Source organism: Lonchura striata, chromosome 17 (assembly GCF_046129695.1).
Source record: "Lonchura striata isolate bLonStr1 chromosome 17, bLonStr1.mat, whole genome shotgun sequence".
Classification (NCBI taxonomy): domain Eukaryota; kingdom Metazoa; phylum Chordata; class Aves; order Passeriformes; family Estrildidae; genus Lonchura; species Lonchura striata.
Window position 1 is genome coordinate 14,029,968 of NC_134619.1, and position 14,508 is coordinate 14,044,475.

Sequence of the window (14,508 nt, forward strand, 5' to 3'; positions counted from 1 at the left end):
TTCCTCTCAGTTGACAGTGGTGTGGGGTTTGACCTCTGGGAGTCATCAGGGTGGATCTTTTGCCTCAGCTTCTTGCTGACTTCAACTTCCATCTTCAGCAGGATCGGTGCATGTTGTCCCTGTGTCCAGGACACCCTCCTGTCGGGAGAGCAGGGACAGGAACAGCCCATTCCATGTGCTGTGACCTCCTTTCCCTGCTGCCCTGCCCCAACAGGACCCTGCTGACAAGGCATCTGCGTGGGAGCCTTCTGGGCCTGGGGAGGGGAGCACTTTCCTCACAGCTCAGCAGGACTTCCCACCCTTCCCACCTATGCTCAATTGTTCCCTCTGGTGTTTTCACACACATAATTTTCCTTCTGTGCCTCCTCAGAAGGATCTTAATCCTGTCTACAAAGCTCCTTCCTCATGCTCAGCCATACCTCACTTGTGCTCTCCCCTCTCTCCAAGCAGCTTCTTGTCCTTCCCTGGAGGTGCTGCTCCCAGCCCCCAAACATCCTCCAGGGTGATTCTTTCTGGAACACCCAAAGGAGCTCAATGCATTTGTTTTACACAGAGAAATGGTGCAGAGATTACAAGAGCACACATATATTTCTTTTCACTAGTTCTCTTGCTAGATTTGCACAAAATGGTGTTATGGCCTGTTTCAGAAGAGTTGGCAATGTCTGTACCTAATCTTACAGTCTGTGAATCAAAGTGTTCAGTCTAGGGACGAGAGCAGGAGGGGACAATAGCAGGAGGGGTGACAGCAGGAGGAAGGGGCCCTTGTTTAGCAGCCCTTGCCAACACTGGGCACCTGCCTCTGGGGCTGTGCTCTGCTCCTCGCCCTTTCCCCTCTGTCCCTGTGCCAGGCCTGCTCATCCCCCATCCCTGCAGCATCCCTGCTGTGCTTGTGGGGTCCCACAGGGACCCTCAGCCTTTTACAGAGCTCTGGGTCCAGCACTGGACTGGCTGCCAGGTCACTGTGCTTGCTCCCTGGAATGAGGGCTTCATCTCCTCTCAGGTTTACCAAAAGCAAAAAAAAAAAAAAAAAAGTTTCCTGATGCTTGTCCAAACCTGGTGGAGAAGCAGAAAGGAGCAGGAGGTGACAGCCCAGCCTGGGAGGGACCTCTGTTCTCACACAGACCATCCCAAGATGCTGCTGTTTGAGCCGGTAACATTCCACAGGATTTTCCCTAGAATTAGATCCCAGCACCACCTGCACCTGCCCAGCTCTGCTGGCCTTGCTCTGCTCTGGCTGTGACCACACTAGTGTGGCCCTGGAGTGGCAGAAGGGGAAGGACCACCTTGCCCTCCTCATCTGCCCACTGGGCTGAAACTTCATCACCTTCCTCAGGAGGCCCCAGCAGATACTGATGCCTCATATTTCATCACCAACCTGCAGCCACCTCTGAGGCTGGACCAGGAGCACCAGATCTGTCCCTTCAAGGCTTTCTCCAGCCACACAGAACCACTCAGGCTGCAGCAGGGCAGGCCATGGTTGTAGATCATCTGGCTCCCCGTTCACCAAAATTGTCTTGAAGGGGCATCAGTTCATTAGCAAGACACCCCTGAGCAGAGAAGGGTCCTGGATGGACCCCTGACTGCTTCCTCTGGCATTCTGCACCCTCATTGCCTGGAAAATCAGGGCCCCAGCTTGGCCCCTGCTCCTCCTCCCTTCCACTGGTCTGCAGTGCCCTTCCCTGAGCTTACAGCCCCTCTCCTGTCTTTCCATGCCTCAGCTTCCATCCCACCCCTCACACCCCACCGAGAGCACCTTGCTCCTGAGAATGGCAGGGAGAGGGGGACAATGGAGGCAGGAGGAAAGGGACAATGGAAGTGTTTGGATGGTTGGTAACATCAGGTGGTTGGGCTGGTGACACAACTGTTCATTTGCATTTCTTTGGGCGTTGATGTTGATATTAATTAAAAGCAATTATGGTGCCATTTTCTCTGTGCAAGAACAGCATGCAAAGGGAAAAACAGTGTTCCACATCAAAATGCTTCTTCCTCCAGAGCTTCAGTGACCTTGTTCAGTAGGAGGAACCTGCTGGGTGAAGGGAGGCCTGGCATCCAGGCCCTGCTTCTCCCATCTGTTGGATATGCCAGAGGGTGCCAGGACTGGCCTGTTCCTGGGGGCCTGAGGCACCCTGAGAGTGCTGGTGGCACGCACACACCTGCCAGGTGCTGCCAGCTCTGGACAGGCACTTGCATCCCAACAGCCACCACTGCTGCTACAGGGTGCTGGGTGCTTGTGGTGGTGCCTGTGCAGCCAGGAGGGTGCTGGGGGCATTCCTAGAAGGTGCTGGTGGCTTCCATGGCGGCCATCAGTGGCTTCAGAGGTACTGCCTTCCATCCCAGCACGGGTGGCATTACAGCAGGGCACTGTCGCACAGCGGGTGACAGAGACATGTAGGTGCTGACACTGGGGGCAGCACTGGCCATGGATCCCTGCTGTGCTGGTGGCTCTGCTGTCTGGATCATGGGCTCAAACCCAACACAGCTTCCAGTGCTGGAATTCCCTTTCCCATGGAGAGTTGCAGAGGGCTGGGCAGTTCCAGTGAAGTGCCAGTGCATGCAGTCCGTGGCACCTGCCCTGCCACAGCTCATCCAACACAGCCAGGTCACAGTGCAATGACTGCCACTGCAGGGGCACCTCTGAGCCCAGGAATGTCTGGCTTTGGGGTGGGGAGGTGTCCCTGAGGCTGCAGCAGAGCCCTCCTGGGCTGGGTGAAGCCACATGTGCTTCACCTCTGTCTCAGCCTCGGGCTCTGCCCAGCAGCAGCAAGAAACTCCCGAGAGAGAGGGGTGTTTGGTGTAGGAGACAGGGCAGCTGTGGGGACAGAGGAGAATGCCTTGCCTGGCTGTCCTAGGACACATCCCTTTGCTTTAGCAATTCCCTCTGCAGTGCTGGGCTCTAGAGCTAGTGGGAAGGTGATGAGGGTTTGTACCTAATTTAGGAGGCCAATCTGCTGACCTGCCCAGGCTTTCCATTCTTCTGTCTATTAGGATATCCCCCTTGAGGGCCTTGGAGTGAACACAGTCCTCTCGTTCTCTGCCTGCACTGTGCCTCTCCATCTCTGCAAGCTTTGCTTCCTTGGCACAAGTTCTAGGAGGGCTGCTGGGCATGTCTGAGGAGAGCACGGTGCCTCTGCCACAGCCAGGCACCTGGGATGTGTGTGACTCCAGGCTGGAAAAAGCCCCTCTGGCTGGGTGGTGGCAGGTGGCACAGCAGGGTCTCAGGAGCACTGCAGTACCCATCTCTCCATTCTGGGGACAAAGAACTGCTGCCTCATCTCTGAACACCAGTTTGGTCATCTTCTGCATTACCAGGGTGGGAGTCAAGCCCAGCACCTGGATCTGGCTTTCCTAGAAAAATTTCCAAGGTTTTTATCCTTGTCCCAGCCTTCAATCTGAGCCGAGAAACTGGGGCTCACCTATTTTCACCCCTCTTTGAGCTCTCAAAGACCTTCTCAAATCCAGATGGCCTCCTCCATTCAAGTAGGAATGAAAAAGCTGTCTTAGGAAGGCTAACTCCTCTTCTGGTTCCCATGCCATTCCCAGCCCTTGCTTCCCTGCAGCAGGAGTTGCCCAGTTTGCCCCAGCAGCTCCCAGTGTAGGACAGGCTGTGTGTGCACGCAAACCAGCCTGGAGTGTTCATCAATGCAAACCCCAACATCACTGATTAGATAACTCAGGCTGTGCTCTCTGTGGGGTCAGTAGGGCTTTGGGGACACTGAGAAACATGGTGGGGGGTTTCCCCATATTATTTAGCTGGCTTTTGACAGAGGGAGCATTTTTTCCGTGGTTTGCAGCGTGGCTGCGTGGCAGGGAAGGAGGAACCACCAGGCTCTGGCTGCAGCACAGTAGCACCTAGTGACCAGCAGGAGCTGCCTTGAGCAGTGCTGGAGCTAACACTCAGAGCAGCTTCTTCAGGGGCAGTGCTGGGACACAGCAGGGGGAACACCAGAGGTGCCATCTGCCACCCTGGGCAGGGGGATTGTCCCCAGGATTGTCCTTCCTGCCTCCCCGGGCTGGGCTCAAGGGGGCCAGCCCAGAGGGTGAGGTACAGAGGGTGACAGGACCCCCCTGCCCAGGTCAGTGGCTCCTGGCATGGCCACAGACAGCAGGGGGTGAGTCCACGATAAATAAGCAAGGGAAGGAAAGACAAAGAGCACTTTCCCACAAAGGGGCTCTGCCCAGCCCTGAGCCCCCAGCAAGGAGCATTTTGGATGTTCTCCTTCCCACCTGGCTGATCTCCAGCTCATCCTCTCAGTCCATGCGACACCCAAGAGGCTAAGGGCCCCACTCCCACATCTTTCCCTGTCCCGTGGGTACTGCTTCTGCCTCACTCTCTGCCATTTGCCTTTGCTGGACACAGCCCAGGTATCAGGCAGAGCAGTCAAGTGTTTGCAGCATTGGGTTGTGGCCTGGGATGTTTGTCAGGCAGACAAACTCTGATCCCAGGAATCGCAGACGTCTCTCTGAGCCCTGTGAGGACACGTCCCCTTTGCTCTCTGCCCTGCAGGTCTTCACGAGGGACAGCCCTGGAGCCCAGAGGGACACACGGTGCTCAGGATGCTGAGTCTGGCCTAGTGCCCGAGCCTGGCAAGCTGAGAGGTATGGGATGGCCCCGGGGTGGCTTTGGGGACGGCCCCGGGGTGGCTTTGGGGACGGCCCCAGGGTGGCTTTGGGGACGGCCCCGGGGTGGCTTTGGGGACAGCCCTGGTGTGGCTTTGGGGACAGCCCCAGGGTGGCTTTGGGGACAGCCCCGAGGTGGCTTTGGGGACAGCCCTGGTGTGGCTTTGGGGACAGCCCCAGGGTGGCTTTGGGGACAGCCCCGGGGTGGCTTTGGGGACAGCCTTGGGGTGGCTTTGGGGACAGCCCTGGGGTGGCTTTGGGGATGTCCCTGGGGTGGCTTTGGGGACGGCCCCAGGGTGGCTTTGGGGACGGCCCCGGGGTGGCTTTGGGGACAGCCCTAGGGTGGCACTGGGGATGTCCCCGGGGTGGCTTTGGGAGTCCCGAGGGGGCCAGGGGGCACAGCCCCGGCTCTGTGCTTGTGGCCAAGGGGCAGTGGAGCTCCTGCAGGAGCCCACTGGGGAAGGGAAGCTGGGAGGGTGATTCAATGACAGCCCTCCCTCCATCTCCTGGTGAATTCTGCAACACGCCCCTCGCAAAATAAAGTTATGAAATCTCCTGCCCATTGCTATAGTAACACCACGCCTCCACCTGACCCACTTTGAGACAAAGGAAGTGTTCCCAAGCTCCGAGCACGCAGAGCTGTGCACAGGCCCAGCCCGGGCTCCGAAGGGATGGCACAGGGAGCTGCTGAATTTTCCCACCTGCTCCTCTTTGCCCGGGGACCCTCAGGCTACAGGAGCTGCTTTGTTTGAGGCATTGATCACACTGAGTGCCAAGAGCGTCTCCACCCTGCATCGAATGCAGCCAGGGCCCTGCCTGGCTTCATGTGGACATTTAGGCAATGGGAACGTCTGCCCTGGAGCACAATAAGGTCCTTGCTGAGCTGGTGGTGGAACAGTGACAGCCAGGGCTACTCAGAGCATCCTGTAACTACTCTGCCACAAACATTAAGGGCAAAGAGACAGAGAATCATGGAATGAGCTGAGATGGAAAGGACCCACAAGGATAACCCTGGCCCTGCACAGCCACCCCAACAGTCCCAGCCTGTGCCTGGCAGCGCTGTCCCAATGCTCCTGGAGCTCTGGCAGCCTCAGGGCTGCTCATTCCCTGGGGAGCCTGGGCAGTGCCAGAACCCCCTGGATGAGGAACCTTTCCCTGATCTCCAGCCTGAGCCTGCCTTGGCCCAGCTCCAGCCATTCCCTGTGCTGTCACTGGTCACACAGAGCAGAGCTCAACACTCTCCCCCAATGAAGACTCCAGTGAGGTTTGACCTCAGTCTCCTCCTCTCCAGGCTGAAGTTCCTCCTCCTCAGCGTGGTCTTTGTGCCCTGGGAGGGACACCAGGGCCATGGCCCAGGGGCTGCTGTTGGCTCTGGCAGCACAGAGAGGCAGGAGGACTCAGTTTGGGCAGGGTGGCAACACAGGAGGCCAAGCAGAGTCTCTGCCTTGTCTGGGTCCCGAGTTCTCAGTGCAAGGGTGGACACCTCCATCCCTGGGAGCCAGGACAGAGGCAGCTCAAGGGCAGCCATGTTCACGGCTTTGCATCCAGGGCTTTGCATCCTACACTCGCTCCATAGGGGCTGTGCAGACCCTCCCTCACCCCCTCCAGGCCTCTTGAACACCACTGACCAGAACAGGTCAGCTTTGGGCCAGAATGTTCTCATTAGCTGCTCCTCCAGCCAAGCTGGAACATGCCCCATGTGGTCACCAGCCTGTGCCCCAAGTGTTCTGCAAGGCAGCAGAGGCTGCAGACAGGTTTCAAAGACAATCCAGCTCTTTACCCTGGTCCTTCCACTCCAGCCACCTCATCAGCTGTCCTGCTCCCTTCCTGAAAATTCCCTTTCTTATTTGTCTCATTTGTCTCATTTGACCTACTTAATGCTTTGCATTTCCTGATTCAGAGCAAATCCCATCTCATGGAGAACTTTGAGAAACTTCTATTTAGGGATAGACAAATAGGTTGCAGAATTTCTGGGATTTTGCTCCCTGGAGAGTTGATTATATTACCAGTGACATCTGGATGAAAATAAGTTCTCTGTCTCTCTCAGGAGTTCATCTGCTCCTCCAGCTTAGACAACACCTGAAGTAAAAAAATCTTTGTCATATCACAACCTTTGACTTTCACAGCATTTGGTTTTGCTGGTAGATTAAAACATAATAAAACAAAACAAAAACAAACAAACAAACAAAAAGAGGCAGTATTTAGAGTTCTTAAGATAAATTACTCCTTGTCATTTTGGGATGGTGCCGGTCAGATCCCATGTCTTTTATCACCCCAGTGGGCACCAGTGGGCAGAGACACTCCTTGGCCTGAAGAACAAGCAGGAGATCAGTGGAGTTCAGCTGTTATGGGACCTCAGGAGCCATGTGTAGATCCCACATTCAAAGGGCACCAGCCACATATTCCTGCATGAGGAGGGATGTGGGGAAATCCTTCCCCAGGGACACAGCTGAGGGCTCAGAGTGCCGAGCTCAGGCTGGCACTGGGTATGTTTCACCTGGCAATGGCTGCCTGGCAGGGCAGTGAGGATGGGCTGGCTCAGCCCCTGGGCACCCTTAGGCAATGAGCAGACCGACCCTCTAGAGGACTCCCTGTCCCCTAAGCAGGGATCCCAAAAAGGTGACACCCTTGGCTTGCTGGAAGCCACTGTCCCCTCCATTGCTGTGCTTGGTTCTCCTGGTGGCACTGTCACGGTGGGTGGCATTAACTCTTCCTCAGGATCCCCTGCCTTCATCCCAGGACAGGCAGTGCTTTCTGCTGCTCATCCCTGGGGACGGGCTCTGCTCCAGGACAGAGCTGTGGGGGCATCCTGGGAGCAGCGTGGCAGGAGAAGGCTCTGTTGTGTAATGAATTGTTCCAAGCAGCAGCCAGCTATTTTTATCGGCCACGATCAGATTGTGAACTCTGAATCATCATTAATGCAGGGCTCTGGCAGGCAGCAGCCCCCAGCACCGCATCCAGAGCTCCTGCTAATTCAGGGAACGCTGGGCTCCGCGTGGGCAGGCAAACGTCACCTGCACCACAGCTCACAGATCCTTTCAGCTTCCAGCAGCAAGAGAGGGGAGGCATTTTCCCCCTGCAGGTGGCAAATCCTCTCTCCACATTCCAGCCTGTTGTTACCATGCTGCTGGTTCCAGGTACAAAAGCCACCTCTGTGTTTGCAGCCAGCCAGGATGGCTGGGCCGGGGTTTGCCTGGGGAATGTGGAGCCTTGGAAGAGCTGATGGGCAGAGGGCAGGACAAGCTGACCCCGGAGGGTGCCCTCAGCCCTGTCAGTCTGGGACTTGCTTCCTCCTGGAGGATGTGTGCTCTGGGCAGTTCCATTTTACAGGCTGATGCTTCTCCTGATGTGCCACCAGCCTCTCCTGAGCATCACCCAAGTGGCTCCTGAGCCTTTCTGGCCAACCCTGCCTCAGTAGTACATGGAAGCAGGGAACCAGACAATTCTGGAGTAGTTTGGGTGGGAAGGGACCTTGAAGCCATCCAGCCCCACCCCCTGCCATGGCAGGGACACCTCCCACTGTTCCAGGTTGCTCCAAGCCCTGTCCAACCTGGGCTTGCCCACTTCCCCTGTGGTGCAGAGCTCCAGCACAGAAGCTGATCACAGCCAGTGGTCCCTAAGGTCCTGACATGGCTGGTGACCCATCCCTGGGAAGTGTCCAAGGCCAGGCTGGCTGGGGCTTGGAGCAACCTTCCAGATCTAGTCAAATGTGTCCCTGCCCATGGCAAGGGTTGGGACTGGATGGGCTTTAAGGTCCTTCCACCCCAAACCACTCAGGAATTCTGTCCTGCCTGGTGTCTGGAGCTGCTGGAGGTGCTGCTGGAGGTGGGTTGGGTGCAGCTCACCCAAACCTGCAGGCTGTGAACCAGGTCCAAGAAGCTACCTCTGGCTGGGGCCTGGTACACACAAAAGTGCCATAAATCAGCTCAGGTCAGGTCAATTCATCTCTGAGCATCAGCAAAGCCTTTGGGAAGAGCAAGGGCAGTCCTGAGAAAACAGACTGAGGGGAACAGAGGTAATGGGGTGAAACCAGTCCCTTTCCATGGGCTCAGGGGTTCTGTCCTGGCTCTAGCAGCCCCTGCTGTGACCCTCTGCTCGACAGGTCTTCTCCTGCAGTGACCCTGGTGCCCCACTCTGTGGTGCAGGGCTGACCATCCCTGCCAGGGTGCCTGGCTCAGGGCAGGGTGACACAGCAGGGACACTGAGCACCTGTCCCAGGAGACAGCCCTTGCCAGTCTGTGAGCTGCAGGATCATGGATTTGGGAGATTTAGTTTCAAGCATTTTTCATCTTTCCAAATCTAAAAGATGGTGGGGAAGATCTTGCTGGATTCTTCCCTTCTCTGACCCCATGTCTCAACAAAGTGCCAAGGATTGCAGAGAGTAATTGAAAGTAAGAAAACATTTTAAGCCATTTTAGAGGGAAACCGGCTGACAGAGGAGGCAGCAAAGACAGCATGGTGAGCTCTAGCACATGCCCAGCAGCAGGGATGCACCTCACACCTCCCTTGCTGCCAAGGGAGGTGCTGGAGCAGGCAGGACAGGCAGGAGGATCAGCACCTGTGGCAGCCCCACAGGAGAAGGGAGCAGTGAACTCTGCCATACAGAAGTGAGTGTCCACTTGTAGCAGGGGGAAGCCAGTCTGGGAAAGAGGGAGCTCCCTTCCCTCCCCTGCTCTCACTGTCCCACCCTTTCTGCTCCTGCCCCTCCAAAACCTTCTCTTCTCTCCCACTCATCCCCCAGCCCCTCAGTTTCCTTCCTGCCCTTTTGCCTCTGCAGCACTTGGAGCCAGCCTGACCCTGGCCCTTCTTCTCCCCCTGTGCACACTAGACTGCCGTTGATCTACATTTCTTAATTCCATTTCCCTACTTCCTTTGATTCGTAAGGCAGTTTGAGTTTATCTGGACCCCAGTGACCACAAGGTAGCCAAGGACTGCCTTAGGAGGAGATTCCTGCTTCAAATATCAGCTGCTCTCAGAAGGCAAAGATGTATTTACTATCAATATCCAGAGACATCCCTTTGTGATCAAATCAGGGTGTGGAGTCTCCTCGGGGAGCCTAGTTCCTGTGATGGTTCCTGTGAGCCTGGTCCCGCAGCATCCCTCGGAGCCAGCACAGCCCTGGGCCCAAGGGAAGGATTTTACTGGGATTCCAGAGCTGGGGGAAGGAGGGGAGGGAGAGGGGCCGTGGCAGACAGAGCTGAGCCTGGGTGGTGCTCAGGGAAGATTTGAGATTCTGCCTCCTGCAGGACTTCCTCTCCAAAGTGTGCAGGTGGAGCTTGGCCATCCAAATCCATCTGGAATTCAGCTCAATAGCTCAGCCTGGAGCCTGTCCTACACCCTATCCTTCCCTTCTGCCTGGAGGGTTTTCTCTGGGAGCATCACCTGGGGCTCTCTGTCACTGCACTGAGCAGTGTGGGTGCCAGCTGGCACATCCTGAACCTCCCTGCTGGCACCTCCCAGCCAGCGCCACCCCAGATCCACCAGCCCAGTGGGTCCCATGGGCAGGGGACTCCAGGGGGCTGATGCTGCTGGAGGGCACAGTGGGAATTGGGGTCACACCCACAGGGGAATTGGGGTCACACCCACAGGGACCAGAAGCAGCTGAGTCCCAGTCAAGGCTAAGGCTGCATTTGTTGCTTGGGCAGAAAGTTCAGGTTTGGGCACTGTCTGTGGGGGAGAGGGGCCAGTCTTTGCTCCCAGAGCAGCGCGGCCAAACAGGCAGGGCACAGCTTGGAGGTGGAGGCAGCTGGAGCAGCTCAGCAGCCCGAGGAGGAGCCACTCCCAGGGCCATGCAGCCTCTGCAGGGACCCGGGTCAGGACCAGACAAGTCCGATGGGCCCTGGGATGCCCAGGGAGCAGTGCTGGGAAGTTGCCAAGGGTGCAGGGGCCGTGGGCAGTGCCCCAGGACAGGTGGGCTGGGGTCAGCATGGACAGGACCCTCGGAACATGGCTCAGGGGAGGGGGACTGGGGTCTCCCTTGGAGCAGGATGGGAAGCCCAGGCTGTGCTCACTGAAGCTTTAGAAAGCCCAGATTGGCTCTGCCAACCCACTAGGAGTGACAGAGTTAAATGGAGAATGCAAAGCCTATCAGGCCGTGGAATAAATTCTGCTTTGGTTTTTTTGTTTGGTTGGTCGGTGGGGTTTTTTTTGGTTTTTGATGGTGGTTGGTTTGGGTTTTTTTTGGGGTGGGGGGGAGGTTTAGCGGGGTTTTTTGGGTTTTGTTTTTTGGGGTTTTTTTTGTGCTTTCAAACAATTATTTAAAGCTCTGGCTGCTTTTCATTATAATACATCTTTCCCTGAATGGGGAAGACAAGCCTGTCGATTCCTGCCACCCTGCAGTGGTCACTGACTCCACTCACACACCACTTTGGCCACGCTGCATGTGGGGGACATGTTCCTCAAGGAGACTGGAGACCAATTCATGGCTAAAAGGGAGAACAGACTGCCAACCCTGCTCACCACAGGGACATACCATCTGCATGTATTAAAAGTACTTCTCTCTGTTTTGAGCAACACTCAAATTAACCAAAAAGGAACTAAGAAACTAAACTAAAAGGTAACAGGAAATAAGAGTTCATCTATATATTCTGTGATTTTAAGTAGGTTTGGAGTATGGAAAATCAACTTATTGATTGACAGCTCAACTCATATAAATATTGATTGATTTTTCTTTTAAGCAAATCCAAAATGTTTGTCCTTTTTCCCTGTATAACACAGTAAAGATGAGGATCCCTCTGAACCAAGCAGGATGGGGCAAGACCACTGGGGAGATGTTCAATGAGGATCCCTCAGGGGATCCCTCTGTCCCAGCTGCCTTTCCACACAGGGATCCCACACCTGCTGAAAGGAAGGGACCAAGCCCAGCCCCTCACTGTGGCAGAGGGCACAGAGGGCTGGCTGGGAGGGTGGCACTGGTGACACAGCTCCCTAGGAGTGGTGCAGCCCAGCAGGAATCATCATCTGAGCAGTCAACAGCTTCTCTGGTCAGACTCTGAGTGCTCAGAAACACCTCAGCTCTTACAGAGCTACTGACACACTGTGCTCCAGGGCAGAACCTGCCAGGAAGGCAGCCCTGGCTGGAGAGGAGCTGTTTGCCATCATGTCACATTAGCACAGCTGTGGGAGCTGTGCCAGCCCCGGGATCCATCATCTCAGAAAAGCTGGGGTGCTCAGCTCCAGACTGCCTGGGCTCAGCAGGCTTACCTCCAGCTCCCTGAGCAGATGGGACAGAGCAGGGACCTGCTGGCAGTGCCTCTGTCACGCTGTCCAATACCACGTGCAGCGCCAGAACAGCAGCAGCAGTGTTGTTGAGCAGCCTGTGGCTGGGCACTGAGGCACACGAACACTGCACCTGCAGTGGGAATGTGAATCCTGCCCCTCCTCTGCTGGTCCCTGCTCTCTCCAGCCCCTGGTCTCACACTCCTTCTCCCCCCCTCCTGCCTCTTCCATCCTGCTTCTCTCCTTTGTCCCTTAGCCATGGTGGTATTTGCTTTCAGAGGGGAGCAGGGATGTGCCCCAAGGGAAGAGTGGGCTGCCAGAGGGGCTCCCAGTGGACTCTCAGCATTCTGTCTCTTCCTCCTGCTGCAGGGAGGTCTGTGAGGGCTCTGCTACACTGTCCCTGAGCCATGGTCTAGGAAGCACTGGGACCATGAAGGGCTTAGGAGACAACAGAAGCCGCCATCTCTCAGAAAACCTGGACTCCCCTCAAGACTCTCTTTATGCCCCCCAGGACAGGAACCCTTATCTCCTCAGCCCCACCGACTCCTTCACCATGGATCCCCGATTCCCAGCCCAGAACACCGTCCACGGCGACTGTCTCCTTCCGCTCAATAACCAGATCTCCAACAGCAGTACTTTCCCGCGCATCCATTACAACTCCCACTTCGAGGTCCCGGATGACAACCCCTTTCCGAGCCATGCCCAAGCCACTAAGATCAACCGCCTGCCTGCCAACCTCCTCGACCAGTTTGAGAAGCAGCTGCCCATCCACAGGGACGGCTTCAGCACCCTGCAGTTCCAGCGCAGCGACGCGAAGCACCGGAGCGAGAGCCCAGGGCGCATCCGGCACCTGGTGCACTCCGTGCAGAAGCTCTTTGCTAAGTCCCAGTCTCTGGAGGGCCCCACCAAGGGCAACGTCAATGGGAAGAAGGGGGCAGATGACGCCAAGCAAAACCGGAGGAGCAAGAGCAAGGACCGGGCGAAGACCTCCGAGCCCAAGCGCAGGACCAGGTCCAACATCTCCGGCTGGTGGAGCTCCGATGACAACCTGGACAGCGACACCTGCAGCTACCGCAACCCCATGGGGCTGATGACGCTGGGCCGGCAGCCCGACCACAGCCAGCCAAAGTACTTCATGCACGCCTACAACACCATCAGCGAGCACATGCTGAAATCCTCCAAGAGCAATAATGACCTCAAGGTCACCCCTTGCACCAATATCCCCATCAACAACGACTCCAACTACATCAAGCGGGGCTCCTGGTCCACGCTGACGCTCAGCCATGCCCGGGAGGTGTGCCAGAAGGCCTCCGCCACCATCGACAAAGCCTTGCTCAAATCCAAGTCCTGCCACCAGGACCTGGCCTACCACTACCTGCAGGTGGGTGGCACAGGGGAATACGGGGTGCTCTGTGCAGGGAGAGCACAGGAGTTCAGGGACATCCTCTTGGTGGGCACCTGTGTGACCTTATCAAATATGTCCTGATGGTTCAGCTGTCACCTCAGGTCACACTGCTAGGATAGGGCTGGGGAGGGTCCTGGGAACAGGCCCCTACTCCTTCTGTGGGGACACGGGTGCTGATGGGATCCATCTCCCACAGCTGCAGCGCAACAGTCCCAGCACCCCCAGTCCCTGTGGAGGGGACATGCCACCCCACCTCCTCTGCTGGGTGTGACCCCATTTCCTGCAGGCATCCCACATGTCCCCATTGCCTGCCCAGGCCCTGCAGATGCTGCGGGGCACTCCTGGACAGGTGGAGATGTAGCTGCCCCATGTGGATGCTTCCCCTGAGTGCCTACACAGCCGGGAATGCTGAGGGGCTGTGAATGCTGTCCATGTCTCACTGGACACAGCTTCCCAGGCCCCCATGGAGACCCCTGTGCCATGGGCTGAAGGTCAGCAGCACTAACTAACGCTTCCCCCTTATCTCCACGCATCGCAAGGATGTGCCAGCGTGCCCGGTCAGCCCCGCTCTGCCCAGCTTCCCCGGAGCACTGGTAGGACCTGCAGCCACCTTGCTGCTCGCCTGTGGGGCAGGGCTGGGGCAGCAAGGCAGTGCCAGCCTCACTTGCATGGCCTGCATGGCTGATGCTGGTTTGGAACCCTGGCACCCACAGCTCCAGGTCTGCAGCAGGCTCCAAAACGGCGCTGGAGTGGCATGAACCTGACTGTGCCCTAGAGAGAGGAATGAAGACAAATAAGCCAGGCCTGGATGGAGGGGAGGAGGGGACCAGTCTGTGCATGTAAATCTCTAGCATCCTTTTAATGCAGAGGTGCCAGGGGCTTCCTTGGCTGTGCCCAGCAGAGTTAGAGGCTTTAAAACCTGATGAATTATTGAAGCATAGTCAACTTCCAATACCTTGCTGGCCACGGCTGCAAATCAAATTTCCAAGGGACCAAACTGACTGCATCACGAACACCAGCACGGAAAATGATCTTGGCCTGGTTTCTTTTTCTTTACCCCTGCTCCTTCCCGTAAAGCATTTGAAGTTCAAGAGCTGCAGCCAAGCTCTCCAAGGGTCCTGTTCCCTCAGATTGCAGCACCAAGCCCAGCAGGCAGCCCCAACAGCCCCTGTCAGGCTCTGGGGTGCAAAGCTGCCCTGCTCCTTCCCCCCATGTAATGAGGCTCCATTTCTCGACAGCCTGACGCAGGGCTGTGGGCACAGCTGGGT

General features: G+C 56.6%; 1 protein-coding gene across 8 annotated transcripts in view; it reads left to right on the top strand.

The window, feature by feature from the left end:
* The window catches only part of DLGAP4 (DLG associated protein 4), a 146,444-nt gene that overhangs the window by 74,482 nt on the left and 57,454 nt on the right, over positions 1 to 14,508 (top strand). For 2 of the 8 annotated variants that reach the window (XM_021536607.2, XM_021536610.2), the window contains exons 2-4: positions 4,505 to 4,596; positions 12,205 to 13,216; positions 13,780 to 13,833. In XM_021536607.2, the coding sequence (XP_021392282.1) occupies positions 12,266 to 13,216; positions 13,780 to 13,833 (1,005 nt within the window). In that variant the 5' untranslated portion in view covers positions 4,505 to 4,596; positions 12,205 to 12,265. The remainder of the gene's footprint in view (positions 1 to 4,504; positions 4,597 to 12,204; positions 13,217 to 13,779; positions 13,834 to 14,508) is intronic. The other 6 variants (XM_021536609.2, XM_077787048.1, XM_021536612.2 and 3 more) reach the window with 4 other exon arrangements.